Genomic DNA, 25,731 nt, shown 5'->3' on the forward strand with positions numbered 1-25,731 from the left:
CATAGGTGGAAAAGCACACGTGTTACGAGTAACCTTCACGCTGTGTCTGTTCTCTTCAAGCGTCCTAGTGGAACAGCAGAACATGCACGTTGTGACACTGTAACGTGAGGCAGCGATGCCGCACTGTACCTGGAAACCGAAGCAGCTAAATGGAAATTAAGCCACCATTCATTTTGTGATATTACCCAGTAACCCCAGTGCTTTTGCTCCTGTGATATGTCAAAATGTCCTGTGTGAACAATTACCACAATTTGAATTTAATCACACGTAATCAATAGGGATTATACCTGTGTGTGTGTGTGTGTGTGTGTGTGTGTGTGTGTGTGTGTGTGTGTGTGTGTGTGTGTGTGTGTGTGTGTGTGTGTGTGTGTGTGTGTGTGTGTGTGTGTGTGTTATTGACCAGGTTTGAGTGTGGCTTTGTGCTGTTTGTTGCCTTGATTTATCCTCTCCCTCTGTGCGAGTAGCGCCCTTAGTCTCATTCAGTTCCGTACTATACATCCCAGATGGAAAGTGTGTTGTGACAGCGGGATCTGTAAGGAATGCTGCTCCTCTCAGCACTGTGCAATCACACATTCTCAGGCCTACAGGTGGTTAGACGACTAAACGCTCAGACTAAAAAACATTACAGCTCGACACGTAACGCAGTGTACCTTATTTCATCCGGTATCTGGCAAGACTCGTCTTATTAAATTCCTTCAGACATCCGCCACTCTGGTCCTAATCCTTCTTCCTCTCATGCATCCCCTGCTGCCATTCCGCCCAGCGCTCCCTCGTCCCGGTGCTACTGTCCGTCATGGCAGCTTGTCACACACGGTCATTTCCTCATGGACAGATCAATGGTCTCCACGCAAAGGACACATCAGCTCCGTAACATCATTTGCTCACAACTAATGACGTGTTGTTTCTGCGTTTTGCTTAATTTGAACTATTTTTAGGCCGGGGGACGTAAGAACATAATTGGATTTGCAGGGCGAGGGAACGGCAGATGGGGCAGCAAAGGACCAATCCATTGTGTTAATCTGATGTTTCACCCACAAGTGACACAGTAATTGTCCGACTTTCTATTACCACCTTACATAGATTAACTAACAGTAGATATTTCATGCCTGATGTAACCTTTCTTCGGTGCTTAAAAACATTTGAAATGCTACTAAATAAAAGAGAAAAAAAAACAAATATATAAAGAATGTATGCAATATTAAAAAGTAACGTATTGAATATCACATATAATAAAGTAGTAATAGTAAAAGTACTATTCTGAAGGATATATCTGGACTTGATGAACAGGTGACATATTTGGATTCATATAGGTAGCTTAACTAGGTAGAGTGGTCTAAGAGTATAACGTCTTATGACTCGACATACAAAAGTCGCAGCACCGAGAGCCTCTAAGAGGTGCTGTTCCTGCTTTTCTGCGGTTTGGTGTGCAAACTATGCCTCAATTGTTCAATTGCAGTTTAACAGTATTTTCTTATCCACTTACCTGTAGGCTGCATAGGATATGCTGACCCACCACTTCATCCTTAGCCACATCATGAAGAAAGTAAATTAACTTTGAGCCCAAGGAACAATTAACACATTGACCTGTGGCAGAAGGTCAGAGTGACGCATGTGATGTTTCAGGCAGACACCATACGCCGTTACAAGTCTTTCTCTCGAAGATAATACAATTTAAATGTTCTGAAAAATAACTATAGCAACAGTCTATGGCCTAGATAGTGTAGTATGCAGTATAAAAAACTAGGCCTACATCTAAATTGTATTTAGGCTAAGTACAGTACTTAACATAATAATGTAATAAAGTTGTACATGTTAAACCTTCATAAATAATTACTCAATTTCCAGTTGTAGGCTACCTGATAAACTGGCATCTGAATCTACCAAATATAATTGGGCCCTCCAATTTGCAGGCTATATCAGCCAACCTATAACTTGTTCAAATGAATGCATTTAAAATGAGTGTACCCAACTTTATTTTTTTCGTGTATACAACGTTTGCTTACATGTATTTATGTATGTAGTTTATATACATATGTCTTTAAATCATCAGCAATACATATGTGTACAATAGCAAAAATCCTAACGCTGTGCGCCGTGCTATTACGAAACGTTGCGAAACCGTCGCTTCCGCTTTCCAGCGGCGGCTGCCGGGAACGCGCAGGCAGTCTTGAACGTGCCCCGGTGCTCATTGTGCAGCCGAGGAAACATCGCAGGCTTTCAGACGACGCTGGTATGAAATGGCAGAAACTGCTTGTGTAGCGGAAGCTAAGAGATTAGGTTACGCCGGAGCCACACGTGTGTTTTGCGATGACACTGATCTGCTAGTGTGAAGGGAAACGGGAGAGTATCCGGAGGAAAAGGGGATTAAATAGCTGTTTTTCTCCTGCACCACCACCACCCCCCACCCCAAAAAACGTCCGGGTTGTGTCTCCAGCAGGCAGCAAACGGCGACTGCGGGTCGACACTATTGGAATTAACCGGAGAGGGGTGAGCTCGACATATGTTTTTCTTCTTCCCATGAAACATGTTGTAGTGAACAGTTGGCGGGGGGGACGGACACATTTGTCTCACGCACGCTACTGCGACTAGGTGTTACTACAGTATACACGGTGACTGCCACGGCGGGCAGGACAGGTCTGGCCTAACTGGTAGAAGGCAGCCAGACCGAGTGGCTACACCGGGGCAGCGCTCCGCAGCACTGTTCCGCTAACCTACCCATGCCGGTGCTACACGCACGCACGCACACACACGCACGTTAGCACAACGTATGTTGTAAACTGTGATGTTTAGTGACGTTGCCAGTCGCGAAAATTAACCAAAAAGCCTCCAACTGCAACGCCGTGACCTCCAGTCTGTGGTCATCCTCGGAGAAGAGAACCGAAATCCCGCATCGACGCCTTTTGAATACCCCCCACCCCGTTTTCAGCTAACGTATCGGCTCGCGGATATTTCCTGCTAAAGACGTGTTCTCGCACATGTTCCCGTTCGTTCTCTCGGAAGGGAGGAAGGAAAGAAGGGAGGATAGGAGGAAGGAAGGTGGACAAACCCGACGCGCCGTAACGCGAGCATCGGCGGGTTCAGCCGGTTGTTGTGTACTGGCAGCGGGATCTCCGTTAATGCGTTGACTGCTGTGGGCAGATGGGGTGTCGATATTTGGCTATATACGTGATGCTGCGTTGTGTACGTGGTTTTGTGTGCGTGTGTGGTTTTTTGTGTGTGTGTGTGAGTGACGGGAATGGCCTCACATGCCTGCGAAAGGTGAATATGTCGAGCAGGTTGATTTAATGTAAAGGGGTTTTGCAATCCATCAGATTAACAGTGATATTTCAAGACGTGATCTGGGGCTCTTTATTGCAACTGTCCTATTTATTATTATTTTTTAAAAGAGAAGAAAATCAGGTTTGACGGAGATTGTCACAGGTTGCAGCTTGTGTGTGCGTGTCTGCATCTTGGTTTGTGCTCTCTGTCCAACATGTTTCCTCTAGTCAGTTGGTTGATGCAGCTCCAACACTGCACTGCACATTGCTAGCAAGGGTTTTTACCTGCCAAGAGAACAGCAGTGGTCAGCCAAAAGCACCAAGAAATCTGTTTCCTGCACCAAAAGTAAAAAGTAGCCTTCAGTGATGACATAACGAGTCTGACCGTTCATATCTGGAGGTCTTATGGGTTGATACTGAGATTTTGGAGCCTGGAACTTGTTGATATTAGGTCATTTTTAAGTTTCCCAATTGTTGAATGCATTGTGCCTCTGTGGTAAGTTGTTTTACTTAACTAAATGTGGTCAATATTTTAATAAACCTGGTGGCCGGGAGCGGCCCTGATGGCATGTCACGTTCATGGGTGAGTGAAAAGACGGTTTCCTTCAAGAAAGAATCGTCTGCTGTCGTGTGTCTTTCCTTTTGGGTCGCGCTCCAATCCTAATTCATTAGTCGTTTTTCTGTCCTTGTGCAAATATGTGTTTTGTGCTTGCACCTGACATGGCTGTTCAAACAATGCTCGCTGTGAAGATTTGCCAGCACAAATCGATTCATGTATATTATGCATGGTGACATTAATGATGATGACTTGGCGATGTGGAACAAACATTGTCTTCCTCTTCTACGTCGCTGTCCATATTGCTATCACTTGCAGTCGCAACTGTTCAATTCCTTTAAGCTTAATATTATTTCGTGGTTGAAAAAATGACCAAGACATTTGCTTGTCGGCAGCCGCCTTGTTTGAGACACGCGGAAGCTTCAGAATTCACGAGAGGGTGGTCTATTGACATGTTTCAAACCCATAACAAATAAAAACATTGACTTCGAGGCCCTCATAGAGCCTACACGTTCAGTTGTTGTTTACGAGTAGCACATTAGCTAAAATTGGGCTCCGATTGTTGGAAGCAAAAGCTTAAATACAGCCCCAGAGTCCTCCAAACTATCAGAATAGAAGTGTTGTTCACTGTCTTCATTGGCACCAATGTGCGGCACAGAATGTGCCCCTCATGTGCTCTTATCAGCAGCCATTACTTTGGCTGAATGTGAGCAATTCAAAGATAAAATACAACCCTCCCAAATTGCTAGTGGGCTGGATCTCGGTCAAACCTCGTTATATACGAGTCTGGACAGTGAAGCGGCTGTATTGGCAGTGAGCGAGAGCAGACCTGTGATATCTAGATGAGGGACAGATTGACTCCCAGCAGAGCCTGTGTGATGGACGGATGCCAGGGTGATATCGGTGTAAATCCGGACATGATTGCAGAGACAAATGTGTGTTCACCTCTATAAATGTTTTGTCGCGGTTCTTTTCTGTCTGGTTGTCCGAGACATTATTTACTCACGGACGGCGATGTCAGCTGTGGTTGGTGGGGAATCTTTGCCAAAGCTGCAACTTTTGATGCCAATACATCGAGGTACGATTATCAGTAGATCTAGTTGACCTTTGACCCCCTGAAGGAGGAGGGTTACGTGGTCGTACAGATAAAGTGTAGTTGTGGGCCCGTCTTTTGTCCAGTTATATCAAAACTTGACAAACCCCACTCGATCACTCGGCGAACAGATTTCACTCATTCCGTCTGCGTTTGCCCTGGTTGTGTAACGGGCCTTCTCACGGTCTACTCGGGTTGACAGTCTGACATGCAGTCGGCCCCACTTCCATACGCAGCAACAGATCCTCCAGACTCGCAGTCCCCCTGATTTGTGCTGTTCTGTCTCCAAATGGAGGGAAATCATGTCACACAAGCCTAACATCAGTTTAGACATATTCTGCAGTGCTTAAATACGCCTGGTAGAACACAACGGGAGTACTCTATCTCTCTCTGTCTCTGTCTCACTCACTAGGGCTTACTTTTGATTTACCGAATGACATTTTCCAAAAAAGAATTCTAGAAGTTCCTTTCATTTTATTTCTGCGTTCCATGGCCGCTGGCAAAGAAAGGTTGACATTTTTTCGCTGCTGGGTGGATAAGTCTAGAGATTTAATGATATCAGACTGAATCGCATGGAAATAAAGGAACGTGAGGACATAATGTATGAGGATTAATTTAGCCATCATAATCGTGCAAATTTTTTTTTCCAGATTTGCCACAGCGGGGATGTAAACGCACTCGGAACAGATTTAGCTTTGTTTGGTCCATACTGTGCTGATAAAGATCTATTGTTGCACTCATTCATTCACTCATTTATTGAGCCCTTTGAAAAAAATGTCCTTACTTTGTTGTCTCCCTAGTGCAGGGGTCAGCAACCTTTCTTATCCAAAGAGCCATTTTGCCCTTTTTTCCACACAAAAATGTGTCTGGAGCCGCAAAAGCTATTTGATATCGCAGCTTCTATATATATATATATATATATATATATATATATATATATATATATACGAAAAACTATAGTTTGTTGTATTTATGAAATTATAGAACAAGAATAAAGACAATGTTTGACATTGTATTGCTATTTTACCTGTTTATAACTATCAAACTCTTATGAAGAGGAGACAAAAAATAGTGCCGGCTACATTGAGATCAATTAAAACCACAACTATGCAAATCTTGAATACTGTCTATAAATGTGGCTCATGTGGTAGAGTGTTCGCCCTGTAATCACAAGGTAGCAGGTTCGATCCCTGTCTTCACGTGAGTTTTACATTTTAAACGCATATCTTTTGCTACGTGAGCTCCGCAAACAGAGGAGGACGGATCCGTCTTTACTAGCGGACGCCTCAGTGTCTCATGAGCTGCCACAGAACCAGCAGCAGTAGTTGAGTCTGGAGACTTGATCAGCTTCCTGAAAGTATATTTACTTTGCTCAGTTTACTGCAGCAGTTGAGGAATCGCTCTTCTGCAGCTTGACACCTTTCAGCAGATGCTTGTTCTGGAAGAGTCTTTCAACATTACATTTTTAGTTTTTTGCTAATTTCTCGCCACATATCAAGCAGACATGTCAGCAGCATTGTTGGCAGTGAAAGCAAATGAATACGTCAACGCAGAATTAAACGCTCCACTTTCCTTCCGTGACTTTTCTTTTTTATTTATTTATCCGTTGATAATTTATCGAGGGCGGGGCTCTGAATCACGAGTAGCCACTTGCAGGGAAAGAGGCTTGACAGCTACGTGACAGGATGTGACGCGCATTTTAGTTAAAGAAATATTGAAACATTTATTTTGATTTTTAGTGACCCAATATTACCTAAAACTCCAAGATAAGAGGAATTCCCTTTTGAAAGTTTTTCCAGGGAGCCGCAACAGACGGGCTAAAGAGCCGCATGCATCTCCGGAGCCGCGGGTTACCGACCCCTGCCCTAGTGGCAGTATCGCGAAACATACCGGGGCTGACTGACGTTCATTACTTTGGAGCTACAAAAACTGAACCTAGTGAAACTCTTTTTTTGTGGGTGCGTTTGTAATTGACCCTTGAACGTAGACTACCCATTCGTAGCATTGGCCTGGCTTAAAAACTATCCGGCTGTGTGCTCGATAGACCCTCATGTGATCAATGCAGAGCTCTTTCAGTTCACAGGCTGGTTATGAGGAGTCAGCGCTAGTCCTGGGTAAACGTTGTGTCAAAGTGATACATACTCCTGTGGAGCTAACATCAGCAGAGTACGTTAGCACATGCTAGTAGGTTTCAGTTTTCCGTACGGTATGAATTTTTCATATACCGTCATACCGATCGCCGCTGTTTGGCAGGCAACAACAGTTAATGTTCACAGCTTGAAGCTGAAGGAGCAGCGGACCGAGCTACTTATGTCTCAAGTTAACTCACTTGACTCATGGTGTGCAAGAAATGACATCGCCAAAATGCATGCTGGGTAAATGACACCGCCCACACAGGAAGACTTTTCTTGTGCAGGAAGAAGTCTTTTCCTGTGCAGCAAAGTGGGCGGACTTTACCCATCATGCATTTTGGCGATATCATTTCTTACACACCATGAGTCAACTTCTATCCGTAAGAAGTAAGTAGCTCAGACCTGTACATGTATCTGACTGTAAACATTACATGTTGCTGCCTGCCGAAGAATGACAATAGTCGTTACGGCCGCGCATGCGCCACTAGTATCAAGGGATTCACCTGGGTCCTAAATCCCTCCAAGTTTAATTCCCTATGTACAAATCAAAACAGCTGCTGGCCAGTTGCGAGCAAGTGGTGAATAACGATGGCGGTCCTTTTCGGCGTCAATAAATTAATGTGTTTATTTGGAAAAGAAATACCGTGATATACCGTGAAACCGCCAGAAACTTGATATGAATTTTTGGCCATACCGCCCAGCCCTACATGCTAGGTACTGAAGGTTTATTTACTGTACATGCAAATGCTGCTTTTGCTATACTGATTCACAGCGAATAAAGACCGACCCAGCTTTCCAGGGAGAGAGGTGTTTCCTAATTTAATTGTCTTCTGTCTCACTCCCCAGATGATTGTTCACTTTTACACTATTACCTGTAGACATTAGCCTCTATCTTTTTGGTTTCCCTCAGAAAATGTAATCATATTCATCAGGGAGTGCAGTTAGGGACAGCGTGGGCTCCATGGCGCTTAGCGAACGGTCGACTTCTCTCCAGTTCGTCCGCGTGCATGGCCACACGTGCCTTCCTCGGTTGGCGTTCGGACTCGGTAGGGTTCTGGTTTGGTGGAGTGTGTATATAACTGGTTGGTTTAGTGTCCAGTGAAGCATCTCAGAAGACGTCTTCTTGGTTCAGGGTGCGTTTGCTTGAGTGCATTTGTTTAGTAAGCTCTCGATTCTGTGGAAGTGCACCTGCAAGGGTATTCGTTCAAGTATGTCTTTTTTTCTTTTTTTTTTCTTCCTCCCCAAATCTGGCAGTATGTCTCTTTCTGTTAGATAACATAACTGAGTTATGGCTCCTCTGTGAACCTTTCATCCATCCCCTGTCAGCTGCAGACTGTTGTTGCGGTTCTCCGGCGGGTGACGGGAGTGATTGAAGGCGGGAGAGGAGACAAAGATTAGAAGGAGCAGAAAAAGATAAAGCGCCAGAGAGGAGGTGGCACAGGGTGGATGCGAGCATTATTTGAGTTTAATGTCGAGACCGCTTTTCTGGCGTACAGAGAGGAAAAATTAACGAGTTTAGCAGCGAGGAGAAGGAAACCCTAGTAAGCTAATGGATACTGAAAGGAAGGGGAGGGGGGGCAGCGGTAGTCAGTGAGATACAGAGGTCAGTTGGGGTCATGGTCCAAGGAACGTACAGCTATCAGCACAGACCCGACCGCTGACCTCTTCAGCGCAATGTTCCAAATCCCACTAATGATTCGTCATCTTCAGACGCGGCATGAAACCCAGCTTTCCTGCTTCCTCTGTGCGTCTCTCTCTCGGCCTGGATCATCACTGCGTCGGCCAGACCTTTGGGGGGGTAATACAGTAGTCATTATAACCGATGAGGCAGAAGTAAGATTACATTTATACTGTACCATTGCGCATGCATGCACACACACGCGCACATATCTGCACTTCAGCGGAGTTGATCGCTACTAGGGACCTGGCAGTTCTTCAAGAAATACATGCAAATTAGGGTGTTAAGCAATAATTACACGAGGTCCCCACATAATTCCAACCCTAGTAGTGCTTAATAGAATTAAGAGTGATTTAGTGAGGTACTAAGCTTTCCGAGCCTGTACTGTGGGACTGTTTGACGGATATACAGGACATCAGCAAGTCCTCGAAGTTTCATTGGCTGTTGTCCTGAACACTGGCTTTGATGCTGGTACCTGCAGGCAACTCAGCTTTTTATTTTGCCAATCTGGAAGCATACAGTAGAATGTCTTTAAAATAAAAGCTGTATTTCTCGTTCAGCGTGAATGTGTTAGCTGCTGGAAGGCGAGTGTGAAATCAAAGGTTGATTGGCGGTGGGGATGAAATGACAACGTCTACTTCTCTTTACGCACTGCAGGTCTTGAGAGGACAGCCCCACGTGAATGCCCAGTCATAGCGTTCGTCCAAGGCTTCACCATGAACCGGAACAAGCGCGAGAAGGAGTACTACAGCATAGATGTGGGTGATTCAACTTTTATGGTTTTGAAGCGCTACCAGAACCTCAGACCCATCGGATCCGGAGCACAGGGAATCGTCTGGTAAGTCGAAGGACAAAGAAATATAAATCCTCGTGATTTTTGTAATAATGCCTTGAACTTGGAAAGAATTGTTTAACAAAATAAATTGAGCTCGAAATCAACTTAGCATTTTCTGTTTTCAACTGCATTTCATGGTCTTTTCATGGTGTCTGTGTGTTTGCTTCGTTGATGGTGCCTTATTTAGGTTACATGATAACTAACTAACTTGCTAAGTAGGCATACTCTGAGATATGTGGTTTTAAGCCCCGTCTATTTTGTTAGTTAAAAAAAAAAATGTATACTTGAATTTAGGGACTTGGCCCAACCTGTACAAAAAGACCTTGTAAGACACGTCAAAGTCCCTAATATTTTTCAAAATATCACAAATACTTCTTAATGGGTTTAATCTAAAACCAATGTATTGCTCTTTTCACATCTTATTTCCTGACTCCCCTTTAACCTCCAGGGACCTTTTGATGAAAGTTAAAAAACATAATCAGAAATGAATCGACGAGTGAATAATTCTACCGTCTCCTGTATGGCTGTGTCTGGTCAGCCATGCAGAGAAGGTGTCTGCAGTTTCTAAAAATCCATTCATCTGTCAGAAATAAGGTGGGGTGGGGGGGGGAAACTAAAACACAACAACTGTCAGGTGAGCGAACATTTGATGGAAGTTATTGAGTTAGCGTCTCTGAAAGTTGATGGGAATCCAATTTCTTTTGCACAAATTCCATACAACAGAATGAAGTATTTGTTGACCGTGCAGCGTGGAGTTGTGTCCCCTGTGGATCTCTGTAGACTTGAGAAGATTAAAGGAAAGGCTGGGTGTTGAAAGACATTAGAATCTGAACTTGAGGATGATTGATAGATTGGACCAACATACATTTGTTTTAAATAAATGAGTTGTCAAAAGCGAAAAAGAAAATAATCCTGCTCCAGATCTTGTAACCTAATCTAAGCATGAACTCCTTTGGAGTTCTCTGCTGTCATTAAGCGTCTGGTCATTAAGCCTCTGGTCCTCATACCAGGTAAGAAAGTCTCTACATTTTCCGTCGCAAACTAAAAACACATCTTTTTCGACTACACCTTGAATAAGGAAGGTAGCGCCGTAGTAGCACTTAAATGGCACTTACTGATGGCACTTTGTGGCTTAACTTTGTTGAAGAAATTGTATTTTCGTGATTCCTGTTGTTCTGATTCTGTATTCATGGTTGAATTGCACTTATTGTAAGCGTCAGCTAAATGTAATGTAAAACCAAGAATCGGCCAAGACTTAATTTTGATACGTGAGAAATTGATGGCTATCAAAAATAGGTACATACGCAGAGTGACTATAAAAATAGAAACCCGTGTGCAGTTAAATGCAGTTCAATAAAGCGACGATAAAGTCATTTTTTAAATACTTTTGTTCCTCCTAAGACTTAATGAAGTGGATAACACTGTAGAAAAAGCTGCTTTCTCACGTTATTGATATTGCATTTTAGTTTGTTGTCTATATTCATTTTAAAAGCTCATCTCGTGAATTAAACAGTCGTGTGAAATGCCATAAATCAGTCCAGTTTCTATCTACTCGCGGTATTCATTGTCATACTGTCCAACTAGTTCCTCCATAATGCACATGAGGTGGACAAAATATTAAAACACTTTTCAGTATAATTCTGTCCCATACAGCGACACCTTAAAGTACAAGTCTAATAAAAAGCCTTTATAGACTACAGCTACCAAACAAATGAAGTATTGGTGTGTGTGAAGAGTACCTCCTGAGGTAGTTTTTGCTTTAATTTCTTCACCCCAGCTCAGCGTACGACCACAACTTTGAGAGGAACGTCGCCATCAAGAAGCTGAGCCGGCCGTTTCAGAATCAAACCCACGCCAAGCGGGCCTACAGGGAGCTGGTGCTCATGAAATGTGTCAACCACAAGAACGTAAGAGATCCACTTCTATGAACCGTTCTGTTCGTTTTTGCATGTTTTTGTTCTTTTTAAATGTTCCTGGATATCCGTTTCTCCATCAAGGATGAGCTGTGACACCTGAACTGTTTTGTGTTTTAGTCTGGTTCCTATGGATACAGGCTCACATCTGGGTTTAAATGCACAGGGTTTTTGCCTCGAGGAGAGCTCTCCTGCAGATCAATTTTGAACGTCATCCTTGTCCTCATGCGTCCATTAAAATTTGTGCTGCATCAGGCTGCGTTTCCAACTACCTCACTCACCTTGGCTGCTGCAGTCCCAGACTGTCAGTTGTTCCTCCTTGCCCTTCGTTACCCCGCCACACTTGCAGATTAATAACTGTTTGTTGTTGTTTTTTTCGGCAGATAATCGGCCTATTAAATGTATTTACGCCACAGAAGACACTGGAAGAATTCCAAGACGTGTGAGTACTACTGTGCCCGGGTAACATCTGCTCTCTGAGTGTTTTGTAAAATCAATACAGGATGTGGTGTGCTGGGGGCTTAGATTACCTTTTTTTTTATTTTTTACTTTTATTAGGGGCTTGTGCAGTTTATCAGGATCTCTGGTTTGTGGTTTATCCTGCGTTACTAGAAGCAGGGGGATGTATTTCACAAAAGACATACAAATTATAAGTGGACATGTTTTAATATTTAATCCTCTTCCCACAGACTGGATTAACAGGTGTTCTATCTTGAAATATAATGAAATAACTGTAACTTGCGTCACAAACAAAGGAATATGTTCATAATTGATATCACAGATTTAGTCAAATAAAAAAAATCTGCTATCACGATACACAATCTAACAAACAAAATACGAAATATGTGTGCATGACTACTTACTCTCGTCCTTGCACACTTTGACAGTGCATTATACCCATTTTCGGGTTTACGGAGGATGCAGAAGTCCTGCTTTGTTCCGTCACTAAGATGTTTTTTTGGCGAATAACAATCTGTCGGAAGGTCCTTATTCCGAGTAGGAGGACTGGAGGGACTGATGATGTAACAGCTGCCAGATAGCATAGCATCATCACAGTTTTTAGGAGTAGAGCCATTACTGTCACTTCCCAAATGTCATGGGAAACGAGTGCTTCGTGGGGAAGGAAATAAGAGTTAAAAATGTAGCTTTTGGCTTTGCATGTATTCTTTCTTCCACAGCTATCTGGAGACTGAATGAAACATGTCCAGAAAAGTCTTACGAAAATAATGAATTAATTTAGTAAAATGTCCCAAATTCTTTCTGAGGAAGAAGAGTTTTTTTTTGGGGCGGGGGGGTCAACTGTACGGCCAGCATTTCTGAGATTGGCGTGAGACACGGAAAAAAGCTGATGTTGTGATCTTCGCAACGTGACTTATCGAGTCTTGACCAATCAGCGTTAAGATGTCTACAGCGGCTTCATTTCCCTCCCACCAGTTTTTAAATCACGTTAGCTAACGTTGTTGGGAGAGACGGCAAGTGCGATTACTGGCAGTGGCGAGTCAGCGGCACTGGCAGTTCACACCTACCGACACCTGACTACATATAAGGAGAGGACAAGTGGAGATTTTATCCAACTTTTATTTTAATAAAAAAAAAAAAATGAGTTTCCTCCGTCGGGTGGCCGGGCTACTGTTTATATTTAAGGGTTTAAGAACTACGTGTAGAAAAAAGTGTATCCTCCAGTTAATTATAATCTATATAGTTATGTGGTTATAATCACTGTCACACTGGAGAGAGGTGCGTGTTCAGGTTTACCTGGTGGAAACATTATTCCAGTGTTCTAGACTAACAGTGTTGTCTCCTCAAAGTAAAGTGGTATAACAGTATGACATAATATGGTCAAATAAAAATAAAATAAAAAGGCTGGTACATTATACATATTATGGCATATAAGTGTAATATTATGAAGTGAAATGTAGTAGTAGCAAAACAATATTCAGAGACAGCCCACAATATGCAATACTGCTGTACTATAGTACAGCAGTATTGCATATTGTAAGTATTTTGTAGACTTAATACTTACAATATGCAATACTGTGTGTGTGTGTATATATATATATATATATATATATATATATATATATATATATATATATATATATATATATATATATATATATATATATATATATATAATTAGGGCTGCACACTAATGATTATTTTAATAATCAGTTGATTAAAAAAAAAAAAAAGTGCACAAACAGGTTGCTCCTTGAACATCCCTGAGCTGTTAATTAAAACAATAAAATGGACTAACACTAAAAACATACACATGTATACTTTACATCTGCCAAATGTGAGCCCTTTTTACTGTAATTGATCCCTCCAGAGGCTGCATTTACATACCCTGCTTTATCAATATGTATGAAATACTGGGACAGATGGAAGCTGTACTGCTCCATATAGAGCCTTCTTCTTGCTTAAACTCTTTCATTCTGGGTCTCTGATGACCACGACGTCACGTTGTTGGCTAAGCCCAACGACGTGATTTGCTTCATTCTACTTTGAGTTAAAAAAAAAAAAAAAACCTGCGGCCAGATTCACCGGTGTGCCGGTTTAACGTTAACGAGTGACAGCGTGAACTGAACCAGACCGGGGGGTGACGGCATGTTTCATCACGTTACGTTTTCTTACAAGCAAGACTGAACTGTAAGCACAGCTTAAAACAGTTATGCTGGTGAGAGAAGCTATAAAACTGGCCTTCCTTTGAGCTAGTTGAGTATCTGGAGCATCACATTTGTTGGTTCGATTATACTCTCAAAATGGCCAGAAAAAATGTGAAACTCGGCAGTCTGTACTTGTTCTTAGACATGAAGGCTATTCCAGGCAGGAAATTGTGAAGAAACTGAAAATGTATATAGTATCACATAAGTCATAGAAATGCATATGTAGGATTCTGCCTGTGTTTGTCTGCAGGGTTGCTTCACTCTCTGCGGTTCCCTTGCAGGTATCTAGTGATGGAGCTGATGGATGCCAACCTCTGCCAGGTGATTCAGATGGAGCTGGACCACGAGAGGCTCTCCTACCTGCTCTACCAGATGCTGTGCGGAATCAAACACCTGCACGCTGCCGGCATCATACACCGGGTGAGGCACACGGGCGCAAACCCCCGCTGGTTGTCTGGCAACCACCACGGTGGCGACAGGACTCCAAGAAGTGACTGTCGTCAGCCAAGAAATAGTCAGACGCGTATTTTGGTAAACGAAGGTTACAGCAGCGCAAAGTACATTGGATAGCGTGGCGATTTGAAATAAATACACTATTATCAGTCGGTCTCATCGCTCCGACACAGCTGATCCAACAAACGCAGGCGTCTGCTTCTCCGGGGAGTCGTACTGCTGTAACAACACCATATACGTGTTTCAGTGGTATTACAGTGTCACAGAAGTCCTAAAATAAATAAAAAAACTCACTTCCTTTCCATTTATTGGGAACATAACACAAGTTGTTAGGCAGCTGTGGAGAGATAATGTACAGGTTGCAGTGAAACAAGCACGCACACACTGATACATGCTGATGCTTGTTCACTTTGAAACAACAGAAAAGGTCGACATAGACAACACACACTCGCACACCCTGAAACCCCAGCGGCCACACACAGAGACCCACTCTTGCGGCGCTCTGTCAATCACCCTCAGTGAAAGACGCAGTAGAGTAGCAGAGCTCCTCCTGCTCTGCCAGCCAGAACTAATGGAGCCGCAGGCGGAGCTAACCAGAGCCGCTCGCATCAGCACGCAAAGCTCTCGTATGGTGAACGAAAGCAGTACGAGACATGTATCGCCAAAGATTCAGATCTCTGGTTCTCGTGGGCTTTGTCTCTGCAATGCTCAGCGCCCCCTCTTAGAATCCATTTTTCTACCTGTCAAGGCAGCTGAGCACAATCCACCGGCTTTCTCACTACAGCTACAATGATGTCTCATTGTCAAGAAGTTTTTTTTATTATTACTTGCGATGCTTTCCAGATTTCCTGCCATGAGGGTTGTATTGTTTGCCAGTGAGCTCCGAGTGATCACGATAAAGACAAGAGTAATTGTTCCAAAACTATAGATAAAGTATCCAGTCTGCCAACTAGTCAGCCTTAAACTGTCATGGCTGGAAAATGAATTGTTGTACTAAATCAACTGGCAGATGGCTATCATTGGGAAATTATAGCCGCAGGTGCCAAGTCTTATTTATGACGTGACAACCATGTCGTTTTAGTTTGTCAGGAAAACACTTGAAAGGAGGCTGCCAAAGACAATTAAGTCCCTTTTCACTTATGAAGTCCATCTCTAAAATGTTCAGAAACATTTCCCGTATGGGGTCATGTGCGACTGGGATCAGGGGATCCAATACTACACCTCAAGACCTCGTAGTGCCCCGGGGGGGGAAAACAACAACATATCTGTGTTGCAAATATAAGCGTCAACATTGCGTCTCACTGACAAAAGCTGCGCTCAGGTGGAGCAAACAAACCAATCCCAGGGCGCCGCTGACGACGGCGTTGAGACGGCAACTCTTATTTACGGTTTAACATTCACGCCATATATTACAAGAACATTGACACGAGGCAAAAACAGCTCCTCGTCCACCATGCTCCTGAACATGACAAGAGGTGTAGGCAGAAGAACAACATCTGGCTTTGCCTTCTCTGCGTCTTCTGCTGCTGAGTTTTATTTCGGTCGCCATCCATAAGTGTTGCATTATAAGTGTTTGCCGGACCATTCCTTGCCCCCTCTATTCCGGCGTTGGCACGGTACGTGTGAAAACGTAAGAGACGGAAATGTCCCTGAATGTAGAGCATGTGTGAGTGGCGACTTATCTGGCTTTTTGGCTCAATGCTTTTTGGTAGCGTTTCTTCCTGCATGTGTCAGGTGACTGACCTGGAGCAGTGCAGACCATGATGCTGATATGAAAGCACCCAGGGAACAGTTAGATGAGGATCAAATAATAATAATAAAAAATGATAAAGATAAATGAAAAGAACCGTTTACTATTCTTTGAACCGTTTTTCTGAAGGACAATTCTTGTTACGAGTTAATTCTTCCTTTCACCTTTCAGAGCGGAATGCCATCATATTGTACAACTGTGCCACCGCCAGTCTAAATCGGGCTTCTGACTGTCTGTCTCTCTCTTTCTCCGTGTTGTCTCTACAGGACCTGAAACCCAGCAACATCGTAGTGAAGTCTGACTGCACACTGAAGATCCTGGACTTTGGCCTGGCCCGGACAGCCGCCACTGGCCTCCTCATGACGCCCTACGTGGTCACCCGCTACTACCGCGCCCCCGAGGTCATCCTGGGCATGGGCTACCAGGCCAATGGTGAGTGAGTGGCGGAAAGCGGCTTCTTTGACAGCAACCAATGGCGGCAAATGAGGAGCTGCCTATACTGCTGCCTGGCCTGCTGCATGGCTTTTCACCCCATGAGATGTTTTTCAACACCTCCCAAAAACACACACACACACACACACTGTAAAGGTCACACTCAGTTGGGAGGGGGAGTTGGCATGTTGGGCATTGGTGCTTTGTGGGGAACTTCCTGTCTGGGGACTCCAGTTTCCAGCAGTGCTTTTAAGCATGCTTTTGATGTTTTATTAAGAGGTTGTCTGTCTTGAGCTCCATAAAGCCTGGCAACAACGCCAGTATGAATACAGGCTCCTGTGCATGCGTCAGCAATTTCACTGGGTGCTCCTGCTTGGGACGTATCACAGTTTCTACAGGACGGTCATTTAACATTTTGAGAAATAGGCTTATTGGCCACACGCTTGTTTGGAAGACTGGCACCACTCATGTATCTTTTTGTTAGATATGAAGCTGAAGCCAGGAGACCGTTATTTAAGACTGGGTGGGGAGGAGCAAGCCCAGTCCAAAGATAACACCCCCCCCTCTCTAAAGCTCATTGATTAACACGGTCTTGTTTCTTTAATCCATACAAAAAGCAGGGTTGTGGTCTTTCTGGGGGGTTATGTGCTGGACTGTGCCTTGGCAGATGACTCCAGGAAATTTGACGTGCATTTGTGAGCTCTTAGCCGAGCTGGTGGTCAGATTATTCCACCCTCGGCAAAGTCATGCTAGCCATTCCTCCCTGTTGCCAGACCTTGTGCTAAGCTAACTGCCTCCTGTATCTAGCTTCATATTTAGCGTACAGACATGAGTCGTATCAACCTTCTTGTCGTATTGGCGCCAAAAAACAAACGACGAATAAGTGTATTTCTTGAAAATGTTGAAACATTCTGTGAGAGACGTGACTGCAGTAGTCCAGTGAATAGTTTGACTTTTAGGTATCAAGTCAGATGCATAATAGTCAGTTCAGCAAATTGGGGAGGGGGGGATTTTAAAACAACTGAGTAAAATGTTATCCTTTTTTGTCCAGATATCATGAGGTGGGATACATAACAATAATGATCCTGTTATAACTCAAGAGACTCTTGTTCATGTTAATTCCCTCTCACCCTCTGTCCTCCTGACTAAAAACATTGACCCTAATTTCCTGCTGACCTGTTGCATTCTTTTGCTTAATCTCTTCTCCCTCCTTTTTACGCTGCGCATATGTAGTGGATATTTGGGCTGTGGGCTGCATTATGGCAGAAATGGTTCGCCACAAAATCCTTTTTCCAGGAAGGGATTGTATCCTTGAGCTGTTTGCAGCAGTGTCTGGCTTTTTCTGAAGGAACCAAAACGTGGCACGCAAGGCCGTTTGTTGCTCCGAACCATTTCCTTCTCATCCAGCGGATCACACAGAGATCACGTCCCGCGAGCAGCGACGGAGATTCTAGTTCTCAGATTTGCCCGACGCATTCGACTTGCACCCACCCACTTGTTCTTCTTGCAGATCAAAAACTCGCACGACTCCCTCCTCACTCACCGTCCTCAGCACCGGCAGCACCAAACAAAAAAAACTGAAATAGAATTGAGCAGTTTGCTCTCCCATAGCCGAGAACTAAACAAAGTAAATCTGCTTTCCATATGTCTTTGTTGATACCATATCAGCCGCACGCACAATGAGATTATTAGGTTTCGATCCACAACATAACCCTGAATAATAATAATAATAATAATAATAATAATAATAATAATCTAGAAACATTTGTGAGACTGGGAAAGGGGGATTATTTTGTCATGTGAGTGGCAATGATAATGTTGGCTTAACCGATAAGAATATGCTAGTTTAAGACATAAAACATTAATGGCGGTGAGGATGTTGAGGGTGGTAAAGCCTTCTCAGTGGACCTTGACAGTCAATGTCTCACTTAAAGAGCACAGGGCTCACGAAGCAGAGCTGAATTCTTTGATTAGTTCTTCAGACACTCGCAGTATGCACAGGTCATGCGAGCCAAAAAGAAGAATAATGATGATGATGATGATGAGTTTGCTTAGCTTTGTGGCACGCTGAGTGCACTCAACTGCATGAAACTTTTTTTTTTTTTTTTTTTTTTTGTCATGTATCACACATATCACCTGGCACCCACACCATGTTTTAATTTCCCAATTTGTTCTTTTGATTATTATTATTGTTTGTATGTTTTCCAGTCCTGCATGCTAAATAGTTGGTTGTCATTTCATTTTTTCAGTTGATGTCTGGTCTGTTGGCTGCATCATGGCTGAAATGGTCCGGGGTAGTGTGTTGTTTCCAGGCACTGACCGTATCCTTGAGTTGAACCTCCATCCAAACCCCAAAATGCCGTCTTGTCTCATCCTTTTTGTCTGACATCTTGTTTCATGTCTTATCACATTGGGCGAAAAGAAAGTGAGTGATTTAACGAGTCATCATGCTCAGTGTTGACGTTCATTTCTTTCAGTGGCTGAGTTGAAGAGGAATAGATACAACAGTTTGTCATGAAACGGTCGTTGCGTTGTAACCGTTGGCATAGAAACCTTGTGGTATTTACTATCTTAATATGTAGGGGGAAAACCTATTATTTTGCATTAAGAAGCTAATAGTCGCTTAACATTCTAATGTGCCTGTTGACTTTGGTTAGCTCAGGTTATTATGGCTAAACTATTATCGTACTATTCAATGTAAGTAGGGCTGCAACTAACGATTATTTTAATAATCGATTAATCGGTTGATTATTTTTTCGATTAATCGATGAATCGGATAAAAACATGTTTTTATCAAAAAAGCGTTCATTTCCAACCCTTTATTCAAAAACAAAAGTGACAGTGCAAAACATCTTCAGAAAGTGCACAAACAGGTTGCTACTTGAACATCCCTGAGCTGTTAATTAAAACAACAAAATGGACTAACACTAAAACATACACATCTTTGCTTTACATCTGCCAAATGTGAGCCCTTTTTACTGTAATTGATCCCTCCAGAGGCTGCATTTAGCATACCCTGCTTTATCAATATGTATGAAATACTGGGACAGAGGGAAGCTGTACTGCTCCATATAGAGCGTCCTCTTCCTTAAACTGTTTCATTCTGGGTCTCTTATGACCACGACGTCACGTTGTTGGCTAAGCCCAACTACGTGATTTGCTTCATTCTACTTTGAGTAAAAAAAAACAAAAAAACCTGCAGCCAGATCCTCCGGTGTGCCGGTTTAACGTTAACGAGTGACAGCGTGAACTGAACCAGACCGGGGGGTGACGGCATGTTTCACCAAGTTACGTTTTTTTACAAGCAAGACTGAACTGTAACGGAACATAACGGAACTTTAACGACAATACACAACAAAAACACGTTAGCTAACGCGATAGCAAGCTGACTAGCTTCCATTAAAAACAAGTTTGAGGAACATGAAGACGCTGATTGGCCAAGACTCGACTTGTCAAAGATCTTCTATTTTTGAGAACATAACAACCTCAGCTTTTCTCGTGTCTCACTCCAATCTCAGAAACGCTGGCCGGCCAGTTGCTCTGCTTCGCTCTTTTTTTTTTTCTTCTCCGCGATTTATTGCCCGGCGTAGTAATCGCGCGACACAACGAATCGATAATGAAATTCGTTGCCAACACTTTTGATAATCGATTTTTATTGATTCGTTGTTGCAGCCCTAAATGTAACCAACCAAAATGACAAAAACAGCTGACATACTAAACTTTCTTTTTAATTTTGGTTATATATAAATATATGAAAACATTTTGCGTTTTTTTGTTCTCACAAGATCTCCAGCAGTCAGTTCCTAAATTATTAACTAAAGACTTTAAATCAGCTAATGACACCAACACTGGGCGAGATCGTGTTGGCCATCTGTACACACAAGGACATCATCAGCAAATCAAGACAGTGTCTTTTGCTGCCATTTTTTTCAAGGCTTCACCTTTTCCCCCTCGTTTTTCATTCAGTTATGGGTGAGCAAGATGTGAACAAGGTGTCTGTCTGTATCTGTCGATGTTACATCTGCATGTAAATGTGTTTCTATCATCAAGAAGAGAAAAAGAAAAAAAAGAGTTGCATCCATATTGCCAGCATCTGGATCATCTGAGGTGAGCAGCACCTGCACTTCAACCAGCCCTCTGAGTACAAACAGTTGAAGTCACACAAGTATTTTAGAGCACATCCAAGATAGAACCCTGCAGTATGAGACGTAGTAACTACATATGGCTCTTTTAATTATTCATCAGTTCAAAAAGGACCCAGCCCGTTTCTGGAATGGCCGCTCCTGTTGTCCAAACCCAGCCCAGTGCTTTTTTTTTCTTAACACTGAAACCTAAAAGATATCGATCAGTGGAACAAGGTGATCGAGCAGCTGGGGACGCCGTCCCAGGAGTTCCTGATGAAGCTCAACCAGTCGGTGAGGACCTACGTGGAGAACAGGCCCCGGTATGCTGGCTACACCTTTGAGAAGCTCTTCCCTGACGTCCTGTTCCCCGCAGACTCTGAACACAACAAGCTGAAAGGTAACGGAGTCGGTTGTCTCTCTCAATGCCCGTTGAATCCTCTCGTAAAAGGCTCACTCGGGGCACGAGAAATGTTAAGTGTGGGGTTGCAAATTCAGTGCCTGCTAAGAGTTAGAAACCAATTTGGGGCATAGTTCCTCTACCACAGGTGCAGCAGTCGTCCAGCCTGAAGGGGAACGGTTTGTAAAATGTAAATTGCGCTTTTTTATCACATCCCAGAAGGTGCGATGAATAATGAGGCAATTAATGTTTTGAGAGGGTTTTATGCCTCCATAGGCGTCACTTTTAATCCTTAAAATTCGAACAAAGACTTTTTTTTTTTTTTTTTTTTTTTTTAAAGGGCCTTTTTTTTCTGATGTAGAATTTATCATGGGTGACTTTTTAAAATGGCTTTTTTATTTTTATTGAAGGATTAATATAATAATTCCCTGGTGACCGAGTGAGTTTGCTAAACCGAAATATGAATTTTTCCGTGTAGAATCAGTTTGTGTTTGCAGCCTCTCAAACATCCTGCTGCAAAGCCCAGGTGACGAATCCATTTTCAGAGGCTGTCTTTTAAATTAAGCACTTATTACAGGAGCTGACAGAATTCACCTCTAGTGTGTCTTCATGTGTAAATAGAGAGGAGATGATGGGAACAATCACTGCAAGCGCGAGGGAGCTGTTGCAAGAAAGAAAAGAAAGCTTTTTTCTGTCCTCCTTAATTTAAAGAGGCAGGATTATGTGACAACAGTGTATTCCCCTGAAGTACTTCTGTTAAAGCGCATCTATCGGATGTTCTATTTTCTGTTCTTAAAGGGCAATGTTTAAAGATACCCTGTGTCGTGTTTGACCACTAGTAGCGCTGTGTTGTAGAAAACACTGAATGTTACAAAGAGTCCCACGGGGCACCTTGTTAAAGTCTGGAACCCACATCCTTCTGAGTGACATCCTCCTGTACCAGCCTCTCCACCCTCGCTCCATCTAATCCAACTGTTTTCTTCACTCACTGATACTCCATTCATTGAATATGCCTTCCACATACGTTTTATGAACAAATATTTGTATCTAATAAATTTCCCCTCACAAAAACAGTTAGTTAACACATTATTCTTAAAATGTAATGTACTCCTCCCTCAATTAAAATAAATAGATAAAGTGCAAAGAACACAGTGAAGTTACAATAATTGCAACACTGTTTTTTTTTTTGTTTTTTTTACACCGTTTTGAAAGGTCCCGCTCTACATTACATTTCATTTAGCTGACGCTTTTCTCCAAAGCTACTTACATTTTTGCTCTATACACCACAGACACAGCAATGGGGAGCAATTAGGGGTTAATTGTCTTGCTCAAGGACACAACGACATGGACTAGCAGAGCCAACCCTCTGATTGAAAGACAGGCATGCTAACCACTTAGTCACAGTCGCCCGTTCTACACTGTGTCCAGCTCCAATATCCTGTTCAAGCAGAATATATAGACGCACTCAAATGGAAGACACTCCAGGATGGAAACTCGAGTGGGTCGAAGCCTTAAAGTTCACACTTTTCTCTCTGTTGCCGCCCCTATTTCTTTTCAGCGAGCCAAGCCCGAGACCTGCTCTGCAAGATGCTGGTAATAGACGCGTCAAAGCGGATCTCTGTGGACGAGGCTCTAAAGCACCCGTACATCAACGTGTGGTACGACCCGACTGAAGTGGAGGCGGTAAGTACTCACTAATCCCTAAAAAATACTCAGTTTCACAGTATTTTCTTATCGAACTAAACAATTGTGATTTAAAAAAAACGCCACTAAAGTTCTATTAAACAAAATATATTTTTATATATATAATTTCTAACCACGTGCACACAAGTAAATATGTGGAGACTTCGCATAGCTTCCAAAGCCATGAATCCTGTCTACGGACTACAAACTGTTAAACTCCACTATCTCTTGAGTGAAAACATTTGTGCTCAACATTGTGTGTTTGGTGACAATCCACCACACTCGTCTTGGAAACACAATGACTCAGCAGTCGGTGTTAATTGATTTATGCCTGTGATCGGGGCTGATTGGGAGAGGAGGCGAGTCATTGCTTTCTACCTTCCCCAGCACGAAAGAGTCAGAACTGACGGCGCAGCCTCGGAGATTTCAAAGGCGTTTTTTGAGATAACTCCGTCCCCCAGCTGGCTTTTGAGGTAGTTTTATTCCAACAACAAAGTTTGTGTCGTACTTTTTTTTTTCTTGAAGGGTCGCGCCCTCCAAAGTAGAAAACGTAATGTGAGCAGTTTTCTATCTCATGCCACCAGTTTGCTGAGTCTGTAGGTTTTAGAGTTGTTTTTTTTGAGCTGGGAGCTTCTGCAGTTGAGCTTTCCCCTCGCCTCCTGTTATGCGAGGCGTTCACCTGCTGAAGCATTTAGGTGGAATGAAAACACACATTAATCCCACAGCAGCAAACAGCCTGGTATCGAAGACATACATGCAAGGTTCGGGCGAATTTTTTTTAAAGGACAAAACCAAAATGACTGTGCTCTATTGTGTGGAGCTCTCGCTCTATGTTTAGAATATGGTAAGAAAACTGAAATACAGCAAACACGTGTCTGTCTTTTATGTTCTTTCAGCCGCCACCCGCGATCACAGACAAGCAACTGGATGAGAGAGAGCACACGGTGGATGAATGGAAGGGTAGGAGAGATCCTCTCTGAAGAGCCGACACAAGCGCTTAGCTTTGTTGCGTAATGTCATCCTGTGCTCGTGCTTTGCTGCCTTTGAGGCATTTCCTCTTTATTCTCCAATGGATATGCATGTTTTCCTCTGTGTAGTCTGTGCAACAGAAGTTTATGAATTCAATCGTAATTATTAACCGGGAAAAAAATTATCTCGTGCACACTATAAAGTCTCAACTAGTGCCATTTAGCTGTGATGAAGTCAATCAAAGAAAAGGTCAAAGTTGTATATCATGCCCAGCTAGCATGCATGGGTAGGGGGCCGGGACAATTTTTGGGCCAATTAATATGATTTTAAATTATTTATTTATTTTTTTTTTTTTTTCATGCTCTGTAAGATACTTAACATCTTTATGAAGAGCCACAATATGAGACCAGTTGCAATTGTTACCTGATTTAAGTGGAACATATAACCGAGTATCATCAGCATAACATACATCTATGTTTTAAGGACAAATTAATGTCACAAAAAATGCAATATTTAAACAGGAAATAACAGCGTAGCCATGACTGGTCCCTGGGAAACACCACAGGAAAGTGAGGCAAAGAATGTAAACGTTCTCCTCAGTGCAGACAGTGATGATGACGGCAGGAGATTCACACCTGGAGCGTGACATGTTGGTGTCTCCTCTCAAACACATGTTTGAGAGGAGGATGTTTAATTTCAGCTTAATTTCTTTCCTTAGAAATAGATTATCCTGTAAAATTGACCATTTTGTGTGATAGCGTGAGGGAGAGAGGGAGGGAGAGAGCCAGCCAGCCAGCCAGATCAAACTGTATGAAAATCATAATAAAGAACAAAATGGTGACAAGTAGCACAGAGTCTTACTTATAACCGCCCTTTTTATTTCCTTCTTTCCCCTCCGTATTGTCGTTAATAAATGTGTCTTGTTTGTTGCAGAACTCATATACAAAGAAGTGTTTGATTGTGAAGAAAGGACAAAGAATGGCGTCGTCAGGGGACCGGCAGCATCCATAGGTGAGTGGAGTTTCTCATGAGAGATTGCGTTGCACTGGTATGCGGTAGTAAGTTTTCTGTCGGTAAAGTTTACTTTCCACTCTTGAGCTCGTTCTTGGCATTTCGAGTCGCTCCTGATGAGCCGATGTCTTCAGTGCATCCCGTTCTCGGCCCGTGCTGCGTGTTCTCCTTCAATCGGCTGACGGGCCTTCTCCTGTGTCTCACAGCACAGGTGCAACAGTGAGCGGCGCCACACCTCCACATCCTCCTTTGCCGCCTTGTCAACGACTCGACCCCGACCGGCCCTGACAGCAGCCTGGAGACGGCTAGCACCCCCGCTGGGCTGCTGCAGATGACTATCACCACCACCACCACCTCTCGGTCCTGGGCCGGGCCTTGCCCATCCTGGTCTCATCTGAGACCAATCCACTTGCCCGACACTGGCTCCTGGCCCCGCCCCCCTGCATTTGCCCCCCACCCCTTGTCTCTGTGCTTGTCTTCAGTAGTGTAGCGATTAGCCAGCTAGCTAAAGATTTTGATTTCTGAAAGGACAGATGATCTTTTTTCTTTTCTTTTTTTTACAGTCAGTCTTTTTCTTTTTTTATTAGGATTATTTTCTTTTTTTTCTTCTTTTGAGTCTTAGCTGTAATTTATTGTGGCATTTCTTAATTTTTCAGAAACCTAAAATGATGATGATAAGAGAATTTTTATGATTTCACTACGTTACGGTTTTTATTAACCGGCAGTGTGAATTGAAAGAAATATCTGTAAAATGTTTTAATGTGATCTATTTTTCTGTTGAA

The 25,731-nt window shown here is 43.0% G+C and overlaps 1 protein-coding gene across 1 annotated transcript; it reads left to right on the top strand.

The window, feature by feature from the left end:
• Positions 1 to 9,432: 9,432 nt before the first annotated feature.
• Positions 9,433 to 25,328, top strand: mapk8b (mitogen-activated protein kinase 8b; the record flags this gene model as incomplete). The annotated part of the gene is made up of 11 exons (XM_079214003.1): positions 9,433 to 9,554; positions 11,329 to 11,458; positions 11,848 to 11,906; positions 14,412 to 14,550; positions 16,600 to 16,765; positions 17,999 to 18,070; positions 21,104 to 21,286; positions 22,845 to 22,969; positions 23,866 to 23,929; positions 24,872 to 24,949; positions 25,156 to 25,328. The coding sequence occupies 11 exons, from the start codon at positions 9,433 to 9,435 to the stop codon at positions 25,170 to 25,172; spliced, it is 1,155 nt and encodes a 384-aa protein (XP_079070129.1). The 3' UTR covers positions 25,173 to 25,328.
• Positions 25,329 to 25,731: the final 403 nt, after the last annotated feature.

This window comes from Taurulus bubalis, assembly GCF_910589615.1.
Source record: "Taurulus bubalis genome assembly, chromosome: 2".
NCBI lineage: Eukaryota > Metazoa > Chordata > Actinopteri > Perciformes > Cottidae > Taurulus > Taurulus bubalis.